Source organism: Chelonia mydas, chromosome 7, assembly GCF_015237465.2.
Source record: "Chelonia mydas isolate rCheMyd1 chromosome 7, rCheMyd1.pri.v2, whole genome shotgun sequence".
In the NCBI taxonomy this organism is placed as follows: domain Eukaryota; kingdom Metazoa; phylum Chordata; order Testudines; family Cheloniidae; genus Chelonia; species Chelonia mydas.
The window spans coordinates 6,610,995-6,627,518 of record NC_057853.1 but is presented as its reverse complement, the minus strand read 5'-3'; the positions used below and the strand labels follow the sequence as shown (position 1 = coordinate 6,627,518).

Here is a 16,524-nt window from a genome sequence, read left to right as displayed (position 1 = left end):
CCCGTCTTTCCCCGCTTTCTCCCCCCACCAGAGCCTTTTGCTGCTGCATGTATCTACATACTACAGTGTGAATGCAGCCTGCTTTTTACTGCAGCATGCAGCTACGCGTGCCCTACACACCACCTTCAGTGTGGACAAGGCATGTGCATGCGCATGTGTGTTTGTGTGTCTGGCCTACATAACCCAATCAATGTTCAGTACTTCTAGTAGGATCAACAATGGAAGTTCTTAGCGCCTATCACAAACTCGTCTGGCGTCTCACAAGGTCTGATGCCTCTAAAATGCTCCCCACCCCATTTACAATTTGCAGTCTTGAAAAATGCCCATGATATTCCCCATGGTGATTGTGCCTTCGTTACCTTTGTGATCATTACTTGATATTTATGTTGTCATAGCATCTGGAGGCCAATCAGATTGGGGGCCCCATTATGCTAGGTGCCCTACAAACATATGTAGCAAATGATAATCTGTGCCCGAAAGTTTGTCACTTGTGGGTTAATGTAGGCATATTTTAAAAAAATCTTGTTAATCTTCACTGCTCATCAATAAACTCTCTGCAGATTTGCCTTGCCTGTTAGAGACTCTAGGTTTATAAGAGATACAGACATCCTTTACACATGGTGAATGTTTTAATATCTTAAGCATTTCTTATGTGTGCAGAAAATTAATCTGCCCTGATCAGATTTTGAGCTGCAAATCCAAAATTATACATTCTGTTTTATTTGGAATGTAGTTATGAAAATGATTGCTAGTCTTCTGTGGGGTGGTTGTTAGAAGCATACGAATTTGGCTGTAGAATAAATATGACAGAAAACATGGTGCTGCCTTTGGTCTTCATGGGAAACCATACGGGTAACCTAAACAGGACAAAACCCAACCTGGAACATTGGCATCATTTGTTAAAGCAGACTTAAAATGCCTCAGAGGCAATGAAGTCTCAAAACCATAGCTGTCTGTTTCAACCTTCCTATTAAAAACAAAATATTAAATCTCTTAATACACCACTCAGTGTCCCTTTTTTGATGTCTCTAGGTAACTTGAATTTGATGCCCATTTACAGAACTGCATTTATCTTCTCTATCGTATACTTACTTGTCGTTATAGGACAGATTGTACTGAAATTTGAAATCAAACTTCCAAAAGATGATGCCTTTTTCTGTGAGCTGTGATCTCCCCATTTTATTAGTTATTTTTTAAATCTTTAACTGTGGCTTCTGAACAGACCAGAAGAAAGGGAAAAGCACCTCATTCTCTGTTTTAAAAGAAAAGTGGAAAAAATAAAGCTCAGTTCTGTTTTTGTTTGCAGAAGCCTGTACAATCAGTACTGATACTCCAGGATGGAACAGCTTGTGAATTAAAGTTCATCATTGCCGCTGAACATTAGCGTTTTACAGTTCCTACCGATACTTTTGAAATAACTTCTGAGTGATTAGATCTGTTTTTTATATTTGTTTTCATTAAAAATAAGTAGAGTGAACACACTTTTATTTTCCCCAATGCAGTGAAGTCACAGTTCTGTTTGCCACCATCTGGGAGACTTTTTTCTTTCTTTTTTTCTTCCTAGAGATGTGCACTGTTTTCTTCCCGATAGTAGGTTCTCTTGCTGTTAGAATGCAGATGAGTTGAATCATAGTGGAGAGACTCCACTGATCGTGCTTTCACGCTGGTATGAGACTATGCTATAGTCTAGGCAATAAAAGAGGCTTATAAAGAGCTTTAACAACAGCCTTGCATGCTGTTCTAAGCAGGAGACATTTTTTACTTTTTAGCAAATGACATAAAAGGAAAAGAGAGAAAGAAGTTTCCTATTCGAACACGGGAAATGTAGGCAAACTATGAGAGATTACTTTCTGCTGTCTTTATGGTACTTAAACACAGATTGAAAATAACTAAGTGGAATATAACCCATCAGACAGATGTATCATTTTAAGTATATGAGCAAAAAGGGAGTTTAATGTACATTTTGCTCTCACTTAAATACATTTTCGCTCTATATCGCATAGAAGCCTTTATTTCCTTTTTGGAAATGTGGTGGTATCATTCGTAACGTGAACATTTGTTGTGGAGGAAAGAGGTAGGATGACAGAAGCATGATACTGGGAGATCCAAAACCATTAAGAAAACGAGACCACAACACCAAGGGAAAAAGTCATTTGTTTTATAAAGTTTAATAAACTGTATGTGAAATGTTTTTTTTCCCCACTGCCTTAAATGGCTTGTTAGATTAATGTTGCATAGTAATAGCTTAATAGATTAACTTGATTTTTTACGAATGGATCAATGTTTCAGCGCTGAAAAGAGATTGTTATTACATGGCTTTTAATATGGCAAAACATAGCCCTGGGTCACAGTAGAGTGGAGGAATGAGAAATGGTCATAATCCAAGAGAATCTGAATGTTTTTGCTAAAATAATCAACAGTGAACTAGTTAACAGTGATGTTTACATTGTTGTCATACACTTTTTTTTTCACAATTTGTTGTTCCAGTTGAATACATTAATACTGTATTAAAGTTTCTACAAGCTCATCCCTCCTGAACGCTTGGCAAGGATAGCAAGCTATTAACGTTTGGAGAAAAATTTAGAATTCCATTCCTGTTGCCTGCAAACAGGGAGAGCTATTGTGTCGTGTGTTGTTTTCAAACTTCCTACCAGTAATACCTTCACATGGAGGCTCCTCTTGATGTAATTACAGTTTCTAAAACTTTTGATCCATTGAACAATGGAAAAGATTTGCCAGGTTGATTTGTCTAGCTCAGGACTGTTCAACTTAGCATTCAGATCTCTGATTGACCATTCTTCTAGATACTGCACTTGTGCTGCCCAGTAATGTAATTTTCAGTTAGAGAGGTTGAAGTGTCCTATTTACTGTATGTTTAAATTTGCACCTTTTGAAGCTAAAGGGACAGGATCAGGACTTTAAATTGTTTCCAGATTTTCATCGCAAGTCTTGTTGCTGGGTTTATTTTAATCACTAGCGCAGACCAGAACATTGTTTCCCTCTTCTCCCACTTCCACCTCTCTTTCTCCAACTTCCCACCCCCGAAAATCCCATTTTTTGGCAAAACATCAAAAACTGAAAAATTTTCTTCTCTTGCTCTGGGGATCACCTGATCACAGTGTATCATGGGAGATGTAGTCCAGCCAGAGAGCCTTAGAGGAGAAGGGAGTCATGAAGCTCCTGAGCTGTAACTCTTCAGAGGCTCTGTGGGGACATTTGCAAATTGAAATTTTTCAGGGTTGGATATTGTTTGTTTTTTTGGGGGGGGTGGGGGTGGGGAATGACAAAAAGTGAAAATTTCTGTGGAAAGCAGATAGTCTCCTGAAAAGTTTTTGCTTAGGCAGAAACCCAGTTTTTAACCAGTCATATTAATAACCATATACATTTGCTGGCCTGATTTTTCAAAAGTTCTAAATGCCTGCACTCCACTGGACTTCAGTGGGAGCTTCAGGTATCGAGCGTCTCTGAAAACCAGGCAATTAATGTTGATGCATACCCACGATCCAATGAGGACAGAAGGAACTACTATGAAGCTGTGGTTAGGCACGCCAATCGTCTGGTTTTAAACCTGACAGCCCTCTTTTTGGGTGGGCTGTCCTCCATCCAGGACTGAGACAAAACAGGATGTGGTTTTGTCTGGTATTGGACAGGGGATGCCTTTTGGAAGAGCACGTCATTCCGTGCTTGCCGGCACGACCATGCTGGTGGGGCTGGAGCAGCACACTCATGACAGTGGTTTCCTCCATGTAGTATGACCTCATACGCACCATGCATATGAGGTCACGCCGGCAGGGTAGGCCCATGCCATGCCCAGGAGTACCCAGAATATCCAGGTATTCTGGGAATACGTGAGTGGCCACCCTGGCTCCAATTAGAATCCTAAAATGAGGAATCCCATATTGAGAGGGGATGGACTAGATCCCTTCCAGCCTCATGTTTCTATTTTCTGGCCAGGTTAACTCGCTCCAGCCAATCAAGGAGAAGTAGTAACTGACTTATGGGAAGGGACTGACTGATGGTGCAAGGTTTGAGATGGAGCTGAAAAAAACGAAAAATGACAGCTCAAACTCCGATAATACTGGCATGTATCTCTTCCCTCCCTCCCCGCCATTTTCTGGAAGAATCGTATGCTATATTTGAGGGAAGGATAACAGATTTTGAAAATATTTTTCCATCTCTGTTTTGGAAAATGAGTTCTTTGGCATATTGTTATGTTAGGGCTTGTTCTGTTAAAGCTTAGTAATGCCTTCTGTCTCCCCAAGCTGATTTGGCTTTTGCGGCTCTCACATTATAGCCTGGTTTTAGAACATACGGTAACTTCTGTCAGGAGACGCACAGGCGTGTGTAGCTAATTCTCACAAACAGGTCGTTCGTGTTAACTCAAAGACTAAAGCTATTTTTTTTTTTCAGCCTAATTTTTTTCCCTTTTGCATCTCTTGCCTTCCAGACCCTGTCTGGAGAACAATCTCTTTTCCAGACAAGCAAGGAAAGTAAACTGTAACTGGATCAAAACAAAGAAGGTAGAACAATGACTCCACCAGGTTTGCTTCGTGCTGAAAACTTGCTTGAGCTCCATGAAAACCATTACAAATTAGATATCTGTGAAAAATGCTCTGTGTGCATGGCTGGCTCTGATACAACCTGTTTTTTTTCTGGAAAGGTGTTATCAGAAGCTACGGGCTCGTGGTGAAATGTTCATGTATTTTAGGAGGTGTCCACCGGTGGCATGGTTAATGATGGGGTCAGAGTGAAATGCTCAGCTAGAATTCTGCACAGTCTCTCATGGAATGAGTCTACGTACTGGACTACGATATTGCAGAGATTTCATTCTGCACTCACTTTTGATGTGTAGGAGTTTTTATTAAACTCGCGTCGCAACATCAGCAACTCTTGCCACTAATGACTATTTCATACTAATTGCTTTTTCTTGTTAGACTGTACGGTAACAAATATCCCCTCTACAGCTGTGCCTTTGTGTGCCAGACAAAATGTATTCAAATGAGAAGTGAGCCTGCATTTCAAAGTTCAGATCTGGATATTAATTTCCTCAAAGTCTGGAAGGAGCATGGGTTTCTGAGCCAGGCTTTTGACTTGAGGATGTCTCCAGTAGGGCGTTCCTATGGACATGACTTGATGCTGCAGCTTGATTGGCATCAAATTGATTTCGGCCTATGGCCTGATTGCAGTAGGATCTTCTACAGTAATTGTCAGGGGTATAGCCCAATTCAAGTTGCAAACAATTCCAGAGGATCTTATAGTTCTTCGGTCTCCCACAGCTGTCTCCTGAACAGTGTAATGTGCATGTAGCTCTTTCTGATTCCATAGTATGACTTGTCCTAGATATTTTCATTTCAATCCCAGCAGGCCCCTTTTCCTCACCTCTGCTCACCTCGCTCTTTTGTGTCAATTACAGCCAGGGTTTGAAAGCCTAGCACACTCTCTGTCTGTCACTCACTCACTCACACGCGTGCCCCTCCCAAGTGGTTTGATGTGGATTCTTCAAAGAGAGAAAGGAAAAAGAAACTGTGCCAAATGCAGGTAACCTGCAACATTTTTCAGGAATTGGTGTGAGGGAGGAAAAGGTAGCTGAGTGCCACTGAAAGCCATTAAAATAAACGACATCGTTAACCGTGCAACCCTTATGATGATTTTTATGTCCAGATAATTTAAGCTATCCTCAGGGAAAACCTCCTCGGGTAGTACTGAAAACTTGGCTCCACTATGCCTAGCAGTGTCTCAAGGTGTAACAAATGTAGGTTGCTTCTGTGGTACAGGTGCCATGAGCCCATAGTATGGGTGTCTCTCCATTCATGCCATTCAGGTAGGAGATGGCCAGGCCAGAGGCACCATCCCCTTGCTTGGCAGGAGATCTTACTTCAGTTCTCCTGTCTCTTGCTGGGACAATTGCAGCTGCCACCTTTTCTGGAGGAGCACCATCTTTATTCACCACCACCAGACCTCCAGAGCCTATATGGAGCTACAGGAGGCCCCAAACGCCCCTTCTCTTCTACCTCACTCACTCCCGTGATGTAGGATCAATTTGCGTGGAAATCTCTTGCCACCTGGCATGATAACTTTTTGTAGCCAGGATGAGTGGAAACCGGACCAGAGGCAGCACTGTACTGGATGTTTGTGCCAGTTCCAACTCAGAAGGAGAATCCCAGGGCAAGTTGTAGGAGACCATCAATCTATTCCAGACGTCTCTACCTTTTCTTTGGGGAGGTCCTCCATCCGGGGTCCATGGCTTGGATCAGCTGCCTCCTCTCAAATGAGGGGGATCCTTTCTGTCCCCATCCCCCCCGTCCAAGAAGTTACCAATAAAGAGTCCCATCCATTTCCCATTCTCTCTCCCCGTCCCCCGCCCTGGTTCCCTGGCTACTTCCATTGTTTTTTTACTGGGACCTCTTCTCAGCCTTCTGGGAGAAAAATACTCCTTCCTCTTTTCAGAGAATAACTCTGAGGAGGAGGGAGAACAGGACTCAGACTCTCATTCATCTCCTTCCCCTTGCTGCCCCTGATTGCTCTTCCAGTAACCCCTGAATTCTGAGGTGAATTAGTCTCACACCCAACTTGGGGTTGTGTACGGGGGCAAAGGGGGATTTAGTCAAATGAAGTGCCTGACCACCTGGCACTCAACTAACACATTTTCTTAGGCTCTACCACCTGGATTGGTTGATGTGGTCTTCGAGTGGCTGATGTCCTATCTTAATGCCTAGTTAAACCTTATGGTCTTGATTAGTTCCACCCTCCCACCCATTTCTCTTCTGCAGTCCCTCTGCCATTACTTCCGTTCAGATCCTCGCTCTTCTCCATTTTCTCTTTTCTTGTTGCAGTGTGGCTGCTGTTAGCAGACCCATCACACGTATTGTTGGAACCCACACTTCAGCGTGCCCTAGCAGATGAAAAGGCATGGCCAAATACTGAGGTTAGGGAGCGCAGGGGAGGCTAGCCGCAGTTTTTTTCCAACTCTGAAAGCAATGTAGTGTGGATGGTCCACCCAGAGATCAAAACAGAGGTTGGCTGTGAGAAGCCCGGGTTTTCGATTGGCTGACCTGTTTCGTCATACGTACTGGAATGCCTCTGAAAAGAGCTGGGATTAGAAATGTGTGTATCCAGACCCCTCAGATTGTCAAGCCAGCCGTGGCAACATTTGTGCTTTTCTACTCCTTACCTTGAAAGAGTGTGTGTTGTCTGGTGCTTTTAACTTGACTTTTTAAACTTTGGCTAGATATTGAACAAATCCTTAATGTGCATAGTATAAGGTGGGACACATTCTAAATGCAGTGCAGTGATGTAAAAGTGCATATGATGGATTTACTGTGGATTTATGAACTGTTAAGGAGTATTTCTGAAGCAGCAAATGCTGAATTACTATTCTAGTGCTGGGTCACTCACCCATACGTGCCTTACAGGTTAAGAGAGATACCAAAATATACTGTGCCAAGACAACCATTGCCTGTTCTTGATTTTGAACAGTGTTGAAAAGTTTTGAGTGAATGGGTTTCCTTCAGATTCACAAACGACACCTAAAATAATATTTATAAAAAAGTTCTGTTAGTAATAAAGTAACAAGTGTTATTCATTCTCCAGTCAAAAATTATGATCGAGGCTGAAGTACTCTCTGCTGATTCAGCAGCTGTTGTGCTGTTGAAGACTTAACCATGCCTTCCAAGCTGTGTTGTATTTCTGCAGAGGTAGTTGATTCTGTTACTTTGTGCTCGTCTAAGTACTACAGCTCTGTGGCTTATTATAGTTTTCAGTCGTAACAAATGCGCCATAGGAGATCGTGAGCTACAAGGATTTTGAGGTGGATCTTTTTTAAATAACAAGAGTAAGCATTGGGAAAAAAATTGTATGATTAGTTAACTTTCCCCAGGGAAAGGTAAGTAGGTATTTTAAATTAAACTGATTGTAGATATACATGTATTAAAATATATAGTAAGGGAGGCATGTAGGCTCTGGTCCTACAGTTCTCCTGTGCCCATACAGAGCCTGCCTGAATGTTTGAGCCTTTGGGATCGAGACCTTAGTTGGCTCATGGCATTTCCAACAGCGAACCAATATGAACTCACAGGTCAGGGCCTATTGCCAATTTACTTTAGTCCATATGGCTACTGAAGCAAACATCTGCAATGATAGGTGATGATATGGGTGCACTGGTTTGTTTCCAGCACGACATCCATCAATCCGGGGTTTGTGCAGGATTTTGTTTGTGCATTGCAACCAAGATCTCACGTTAGCGCTTTAAGAAACAAACATGGATGCAATCAAATAAGATCCCTGTCAAGTTGTGTTAAATGTAAAGCCAACTCCCTCAGCAGGGTTCAGATAAATATTTCTTTAGTTATCCAAGAAATAAAAGACTGGTTTAAGTTTTCTTGCACTAATAAAATATAGCAGCAAACAGTTTACCAAAATATGGTGGATTTATATGATGCCTTTACTTTGTGGGTGGCTGACAGAACACAAATTATATTGACTTTAGGAAGCTACATTCAGGTGGCAGGTCTTTCGCTATGTGATCTTACTTAGGCTTTTGCAAACTGATGATGAAAGCAAGTGAGCCAGTGTATCAGACTCACCTCTTACTTTGACCTCAGTGGATACTCTAAATTAGGAAAGTAGAAAGGCACTGTTAGATTTATTTGATTCTTCTTTTGCTTAAAAATAACCAGTAGTGGTATATTTCATTTCTCTTGTCTCCATCTCTCTCTTTCTCTCTGTCCTACATGACAAATGGCTGTTAGAACAGTGTTAAGCTATGACCTTAAAGCCACATCAGTAACAAAACTCTGGGCTGGCAGATGTGACATACTTGACTTACATAAATCACTCTCTTTTGTCATTGCTGGCATATGACCAGTGAGTGTTCTAATTATTGAATGGCTTTTATAGCCCCATTATTTATAATCACTTTTGGTTAGCAGCTGGAAGACCAGGATGGAGTAGAATGAAATGATATAGCACAAAATATTATCATTTGTCTAACAGCTACTGGGATTAGGAACGTTTGATGATGATATGGTCAGGAGCATTCAGCCCTCATTCTGGGTCCTGAGATGGGTTGCTGCTTAGTGGAGCTTGCCATGAGAATGAGCATTCATAGGTACGGAAGCAGAATATAAATTCCTGCAGATACTAACAAAATATTTGTGCATCACAAACAACCTTAGCTCTAGAATATAGGCAAAATCCACTATTAGTAAGTCCCCACCATCAGTTGATGGTGATTTCCATTTATTATTTGTGTTGTGGTAATGGCCTGGGACTCTACGCATGGATCAAGATCCTATCCTGGTAGGTGCTGTACAAACCCATTTAAAAAAAACGGTCCCTGCCCCTCCAGGCTCTCTTCTCTCCCCCCCACCCCCCATTATAAGCCGACTTGACTAATACCCTTATCCTGCAAACCCAAAATGTAAACTTTGCTTCTTCTAAAAGTTTGCTTTCCCTCTCGATATAGCCATTAGGCTGTGAGAGAGAGATGACTTCATTGCACTGTTATCTCTGTAGTAAGGCCTTTTAACCTCCGCTTGCTTCATGGCACTGTTACTTTGAAACTGCCTTTGTGTGACCTCAGGAAATCCTCTTGCTATAGAGCTTCTTAAAAAAGAAATCTCGCTAAATAGTGGAATTGTGTTGTGATATACAGATGAAATATGGATTTATCTAGTTCAGAGCCATTAACCATTGTGAAACAGCAGTAGTAGTCCTTACATTCCTGCTTAAAAATAAATTGAGAATATGCACTAGCATGTCAACCTGTTTATGTGAGGTACGTAATGTAGGTCAGAGACAACTGTATCCTGGCCGTGACCTATCCTAGTACAAATGGTATTAGGCTCTGTCAGAATACAGTTGATGACCTGGATTATCTATAGCCATCTTGTTGAATAAATGGGGAGTAAACATCTTCATACTATAAAAGTGCAAAGCTATTATAATGTCACTTGGACCCCACATTGCATGAACATAAAATAATATTAAAAAACTTACTTAAGTGTCTACAGGAGATAGATCACATGTTCGGAGTTTGGAATGTCTAAAGGATGGTGGGAACAGGTGCTCTCTGCTCTGGAATGGTAATGGTTGAAGTTTCTTCCCAAAGACTCGAATCCTGCTATTTCACTTCTGCAGTTTAGTCTCTTTGCTTTATTGGAACTACTCATGGGAGTAAGGTGAGCAGGATTTGGCCCCAACGTAATAGCACAAATTCTCATTGAGGCTGTTTGGAGTAGATGGATATTTTTATACAAGGAAAGAGATGCTGGGTGATCCTTTACCTATTTGCTCCTATGTAGCAGTTTGGGACTGTGACTGGAATAGATCCAATGCTAATGTGAGGAAATTTACGGTTTTTGAAAGATCAATGTTTATTAGTTACTCTGCTATTAAATAACTATTTGAGAAACACTGAGTGAGACAGGAAATCAGGATTGAAAAAAATGCGTTTAAAAGCAAGCACTATAGTGAATAGATGGCAGCATAGTAAGGACGCAGACAGACACACGCACACAATAATTTATTGTTGCTGGGAACAAACGAGAATGAGCAATATTATTCCACCCACTGAGTTATTTTCTGTTTCACTGTTTGGGTTTGTTTTTCTCACTGAACAACTTGGCTTCCAAAGTGTAACAGCATTGGAAAGAAAACCGTTGGAACTCTGGATGTACAAGAACACGAGTAACCAAACAAAACCCATAATGACATGTAACCCAAGTTTCCTTTGTTTAGTCCAAAGTTTAGGAAAACCTATTTTAAATCCCAGACCCTTGAGTTGAGTAGAAACTCAAGTTTCAAAATGTATATTAAGTGACAGCTTCCTGAAAGGAAAAGCAAGAATCTGAGAGATTCATAGCATGATGGAGAGCTAGTCAAAAAATGAAGGAAAAAATTGCAAATCCTCCCCCGCCCCCCATTTTAAAATTTTTTTTCTCATTTTTGCAATACATTTTTAAATCTTTTTTGGTCAGTTTAGTCACATGGTGAAATTTTAAAATTCAAAGAATTCATTTTTGAAAATGGCTTATTTCTGAAACCGAATACAATATGTTCCAAATGAAAATTTTAAATACATTTCAGTGTAATTTTTGATAAAATAGAAATTACAAAGAAGTCAACATTTGGAAAAAACGGTATTTCTGTGGTAAAAAAGCATTCCAAAACTTTGACCAATTCTAGAAGGAAGGGTATCATGCATTCATTATAAGTTATATAGTTAGGAAGTCCTAGCAGAGGCTTGACTACTGCGACACAAATAACTGAATACATAATGCATGTCAGAAGACAACCTGTTTTTTTTTTAATGCATGCAGTTCACAGCGTTAATTTTCTCAGTGGAATACTTTCTTACATTATATGCAAAATATGTTTGGGATGTTTGTTTCTTGCTTATGCATAACCTTGTTTAACATTGGCATGTGAAGGAAAAATAAGGACTAGCTGTTGAATTAAAAGATGAAAAATTCAGTGATTCATCCTTTCAGGGTATGCCATCCTTTGACTCCTGCAAAATCTGCCTTTAGAAGTAAGAGAAGGAAATATCCCTTACTGTCACATACACAGAATTGAGAAGGTCACTCGTGAAGGTTGAATTGCCACAGTGAAAAGTTAGCCAGCTCCAAGTAAGCCATCCCACAGGAAATCACTTTTAACATCCTATTCTAACTATTTTTGTTAGACACCTGGGTGGTGAGCCATAGTGAGGGATGTTCCCAGAACAAGTAAGGAAAGTATAATGATGCAATGTAACCTTCATTAGTTTGGGCTTATTTCAGGTGCTTCTACAATGAGTATGTTTGATCTTTCCTGACAGTGAGATGGAAATAAACAAATGAGTATATGATAAAGCAGCTTATAAAAATGTTCTAAAACAAAAACAAAACCAAAAAATGGTACGAATTCAGAGTCCTGCTGGAAGCTCATTAGTGGGAACTCAACAGAATTAATAACAATGGCTGCTTTTCACTGTCCAGAGGAGTTATTAATACCACAATTCTCTGATAGAGTAGAGCTCCTTACAACTGTAGAGGAGATGGTTGTTTCTAAATGAAGTGTTTCATAATCAGATTTAACTACAGTACGTTAAGTCCCTGCCGGTCTGTGAATGACTATATTACCAGAAAGTTTATACTTGTATTGATTTATAGTCATGTGTAGGCAAAAAAGCCATATCTGATTCATAGTCTTTATAAATGTGGTGTGCTGACACTACAGAATTTTCCTTGCTGTAATATCTCAGCTGCTTCCACCTTTTTAAAAACCATCAATGTTATTTGGAGAAGATCACATGAAATTTTGTTTTAGTGAAAGAATTCTATTTAGAGTTTTAAAAACTATTCTGATACTAACAATTCTGTTATAAAACGTTCTGGAATGGCATTATGCATATAGGATATTCCTATGCCCCCTGCTCATTCAGCTGTTTGGACCAATGGGGTTCCCTCTGTTGTTTCTGCTTGCTTGATAAAATCACCAGCTCCCAAGTTTTTTTCTCCCTGACCAACTGCAACGGGACAGTGGGCCATTTTCTAAAAGAAAAGTTCTGGGTTTTGACTCGAAATGACTCTTCTTTTAGAAATTTAAACGACAGTCAAATAAAACGTAAGTCTAAATTGAAACAAAATGTTTTGCTTGACCTGGACTGAATGTTTTTGTTTTGAAGATCGGTCAGCCAACAGTTTCAAGATTTTAATGTTTTATGCGGATTTGGGATGGGACGCATTTTCCCATGACTGGAAAGCCATTTCCTGCCCAGCTCTAACTGCTACTGCCTGAATGGGCACCTCTTAGCTGTGCCCAGCAAGAAATAGATTTTCTTGTCATTTTTCTGTGTAGCTGGGAATAGAGCTGGTTAGGAACTTCCCATCAACTTTTTTTTTGTTTTGAGAGAGATTTTTTTTTCTGTTCTATGTAGGTTTTTATTCCTTGTTCATCACCCTAGTATCTGAGCCCCTTCCAGTAACATATTAAACATCGTGACTTGACATCTGTCCCGTGGCATTGGTTCTCTCATCCTCTTCCCAGAGAGAGAAGCGTGTGTCCCGGAGTGTCTTGTTTTGGTCATGTATTGGGGGTGGTTGTTATTGTTTTTTTAAATAGCTGTTTTCTCTTTGCAGGAAGTAGACTGAACAAAGATCTGAGGCATTATCTTAACCAGAGGTTTCAGAAAGGATCTCCAGATCACGAGCTGCAGCAGACAATTAGAGATAACCTTTATCGCCATGCTGTGCCTTGTAAGTAATGAAAAATTCCCACAGTGGAGTTCATGTGATAAAATTAAATCGTTTTGGTGGTAAACTTTAAGTGGTGCTATGCACTGCTATAGGAGAGATCTGATTTACAGCTATGGGGCTCTTGTGTTGGTGACAGCGGGGAAGATGATATGCGTGGCTCCTTGCCGGCAAAGTAGTGTCTGTGGATTGGCTGAGATCAGGTGCAAAGTGGATGGGTAGTTCCAGAATGGATTGCGATGGGTAAAGGTTTGAAGATAAATTTACAGTTGACGGGGAAGGAAGTGAGATGGTGGGGAATGAGCGAGGGAAAGAGCGGGTTTGGTACTGAAACCACTTCATCCTGGAGTTCTGATTTGCTGGTTAGTGCTCTGGAACGGTCACACCTTGTCTTGCTGCATGTCAGAGTTCCATCACGTAGCCGCTATTTATATAGCATTTACAGGTTGGCCTTACGTAAAGCTTGGACAAACATCTGATGTAGAAACAGTTCTGTGTTAACATTGGGTAGTCTGGTTCCCCCCACCCCCACCCCCGCTCCACTTGTTGTATTGCTCAGTACCTTTGAATAAGAACAGGATCTTTCTTCTTCAAATTGATTTGCTCTTGATGCTTATTTGACTTGTGCAATTTCAAACCTTTTTAAGACATCATTGCTTGCTGCTGTAGAAATGGGATGATGCCATTAATGGGGGATCATAGAATCATAGAATATCAGGGTTGGAAGGGACCTCAGGAGGTCATCTAGTCGAACCCCCTGCTCAAAGCAGGACCAATCCCCAACTAAATCATCCCAGGCAGGGCTTTGTCAAGCCTGGCCTTAAAAATATCTAAGGAAGGAGATTCCACCACCTCCCTAGGTAACACATTCCAGTGTTTCACCACCCTCCTAGTGAAAAAGTTTTTCCTAATATCCAACCTAAACCTCCCCCACTGCAACTTGAGACCATTACTCCTTGTTCTGTCAGCAGCTACCACTGAGAACGGTCTAGATCCATCCTCTTTGGAACCCCCTTTCAGGTAGTTGAAAGCAGCTATCAAATCCCCCCTCATTCTTCTCTTCCGCAGACTAAACAATCCCATTTCCCTCAGCCTCTCCTCATAAGTCATGTGTTCCAGTTCCCTAATCATTTTTGTTGCCCTCCGCTGGACGCTTTCCAATTTTTCCACATCCTTCTTGTAGTGTAGGGCCCAAAACTGGACACAGTACTCCACATGAGGCCTCACCAATGTCGAATAGAGGGGAACGATCACGTCCCTCTATCTGCTGGCAGTGCCCCTACGTATACATCCCAAAATGCCATTGGCCTTCTTGGCAACAAGGGCACACTGTTGACTCATATCCAGCTTCTCGTCCACTGTAACCCCTAGGTCCTTTTCTGCAGAACTGCTGCCGAGCCATTCGGTCCCTAGTCTGTAGCGGTGCATGGGGTTCACCTGTCCTAAGTGCAGGACTCTGCACTTGTCCTTGTTGAACCTCATCAGATTTCTTTTGGCCCAATCCTCTAATTTGTCTAGGGCCCTCTGTATCCTATCCCTACCCTCCAGCGTATCTACCTCTCCTCCCAGTTTAGTGTCATCTGCAAACTTGCTGAGGGTGCAATCCACACCATCCTCGAGATCATTTATGAAGATATTCAACAAAACCGGCCCGAGGACCGACCCTTGGGGCACTCCACTTGATACCGGCTGCCAAGTAGACATGGAGCCATTGATCACTACCCGTTGAGCCCGACAATCTAGCCAGCTTTCTATCCACCTTATAGTCCATTCATCCAGCCCATACTTCTTTAACTTGCTGGCAAGAATACTGTGGGAGGCCGTGTCAAAAGCTTTGCTAAAGTCAAGGAACAACACGTCCACCGCTTTCCCCTCATCCACAGAGCCAGTTATCTCGTCATAGAAGGCAATTAGATTAGTCAGGCATGACTTGCCCTTGGTGAATCCATGCTAACTGTTCCTGATCACTTTCCTCTCCTCTAAGTGCTTCAGAATTGATTCCTTGAGGACCTGCTCCATGATTTTTCCAGGGACTGAGGTGAGGCTGACTGGCCTGTAGTTCCCAGGATCCTCCTTCTTCCCTTTTTTAAAGATGGGCACTACATCATCCTGAATTGAAGGATGAAATAAGCAACAGGAACAGACAAACTCTTTAGAAACAAACCTCCCTTTTCGTGCAATTGTCAAGCTGGATTAAAAAAAAAAAAAAGTGAAGTCTTTTTTTAAAAAACCCACCCGAATTGAAAACTATTTCCCCCTCAGTTCAGAAAGGTATTTTTTGCCCATTAAAGATTCAGGAGAACTGTGTAATAAATTACCTGAATCTTTGCTCCAAGCTCAAACTGAACCTGGCCTTTTTGGAGTTTGGGGAATGCCTGCCCCTTCCCCCCCCCCCCCCCCCCCCAAAGTGTCACTGCTTTGCACTTCCTGCCTTCATGCGGGGACCATATTAGAGCCAAAGATGCTCCCCATCAATCTGAGTACACTCAGGGCACACTGGAAAAGTAATAGCAGCTCTCCTAAGGGGCGTGGTTAAAATTTAAGCAAACATCTAAATCTTGAAGTATTTAAATGAGTTGCCAAACATTTTGAGGCTTACCTATCTTTTACAGGAACAACAGCTGATTTATCTATTGCAGAGGCTTACTGAAATATTGAGTGTAGTGGCTATCAAAAAGTCAACCCTTGCCAACAGTTCCCATGTAATGGTAGTTGGGATAACATGCCCATTTCTTCCTTAAGGGCTGTCTATTAAATACTTGGTTGGAGTAATGGATACCATTGTGTGGCAACTGTTTGACACACTTTGACTCCTTTCATGACAATAGCTGTGTGTCATGGCTGCGTTAGTCTTATTTCATCAGTGGAAAGGAGGGACTGAAGTACTCTTTGAAATGCTTTGCGTAGGTATAATGAATAAACACGGATTCTATTGAACGCTTCCCTTTTCCAGTTTGTCCGTCCAAAATGTGATGAGTCTTTATGCTTGTATCGTGCCTGGCTGCAGGTTTTAAAGGACGACTGAACAAGATGCCTTCTTGGAATGTGAATGACTGCAATTTGCAGCTCAGTGGCTGCAGAGTCCTGATGCTAATATCCTTCTGCCCATGTATTTCTTTTGCCTTGTATTCCAATTTCAGACACCGCAAATAAAGAAAATGTGCAGAAGTTCTGTTGAAGCATTTTCTGTGTTGCCAAGGTTACGTTTGGAAATGCTTTCTGTTGATTTGTTTCTCAGATTTATTGAACTTGACTGTGAGTTAAACTGCTCGAATTTAAACTTGCCATG

At 41.3% G+C, this 16,524-nt stretch overlaps 1 protein-coding gene across 50 annotated transcripts in view; it reads left to right on the top strand.

Moving 5' to 3' along the window:
- Positions 1-16,524, top strand: part of MAGI1 (membrane associated guanylate kinase, WW and PDZ domain containing 1) — a 477,139-nt gene that overhangs the window by 238,320 nt on the left and 222,295 nt on the right. For all 50 annotated transcript variants that reach the window (XM_043550820.1, XM_043550815.1, XM_037903487.2 and 47 more), the window contains exon 2: positions 13,122-13,238. In XM_043550820.1, the coding sequence (XP_043406755.1) occupies positions 13,122-13,238 (117 nt within the window). The remainder of the gene's footprint in view (positions 1-13,121; positions 13,239-16,524) is intronic.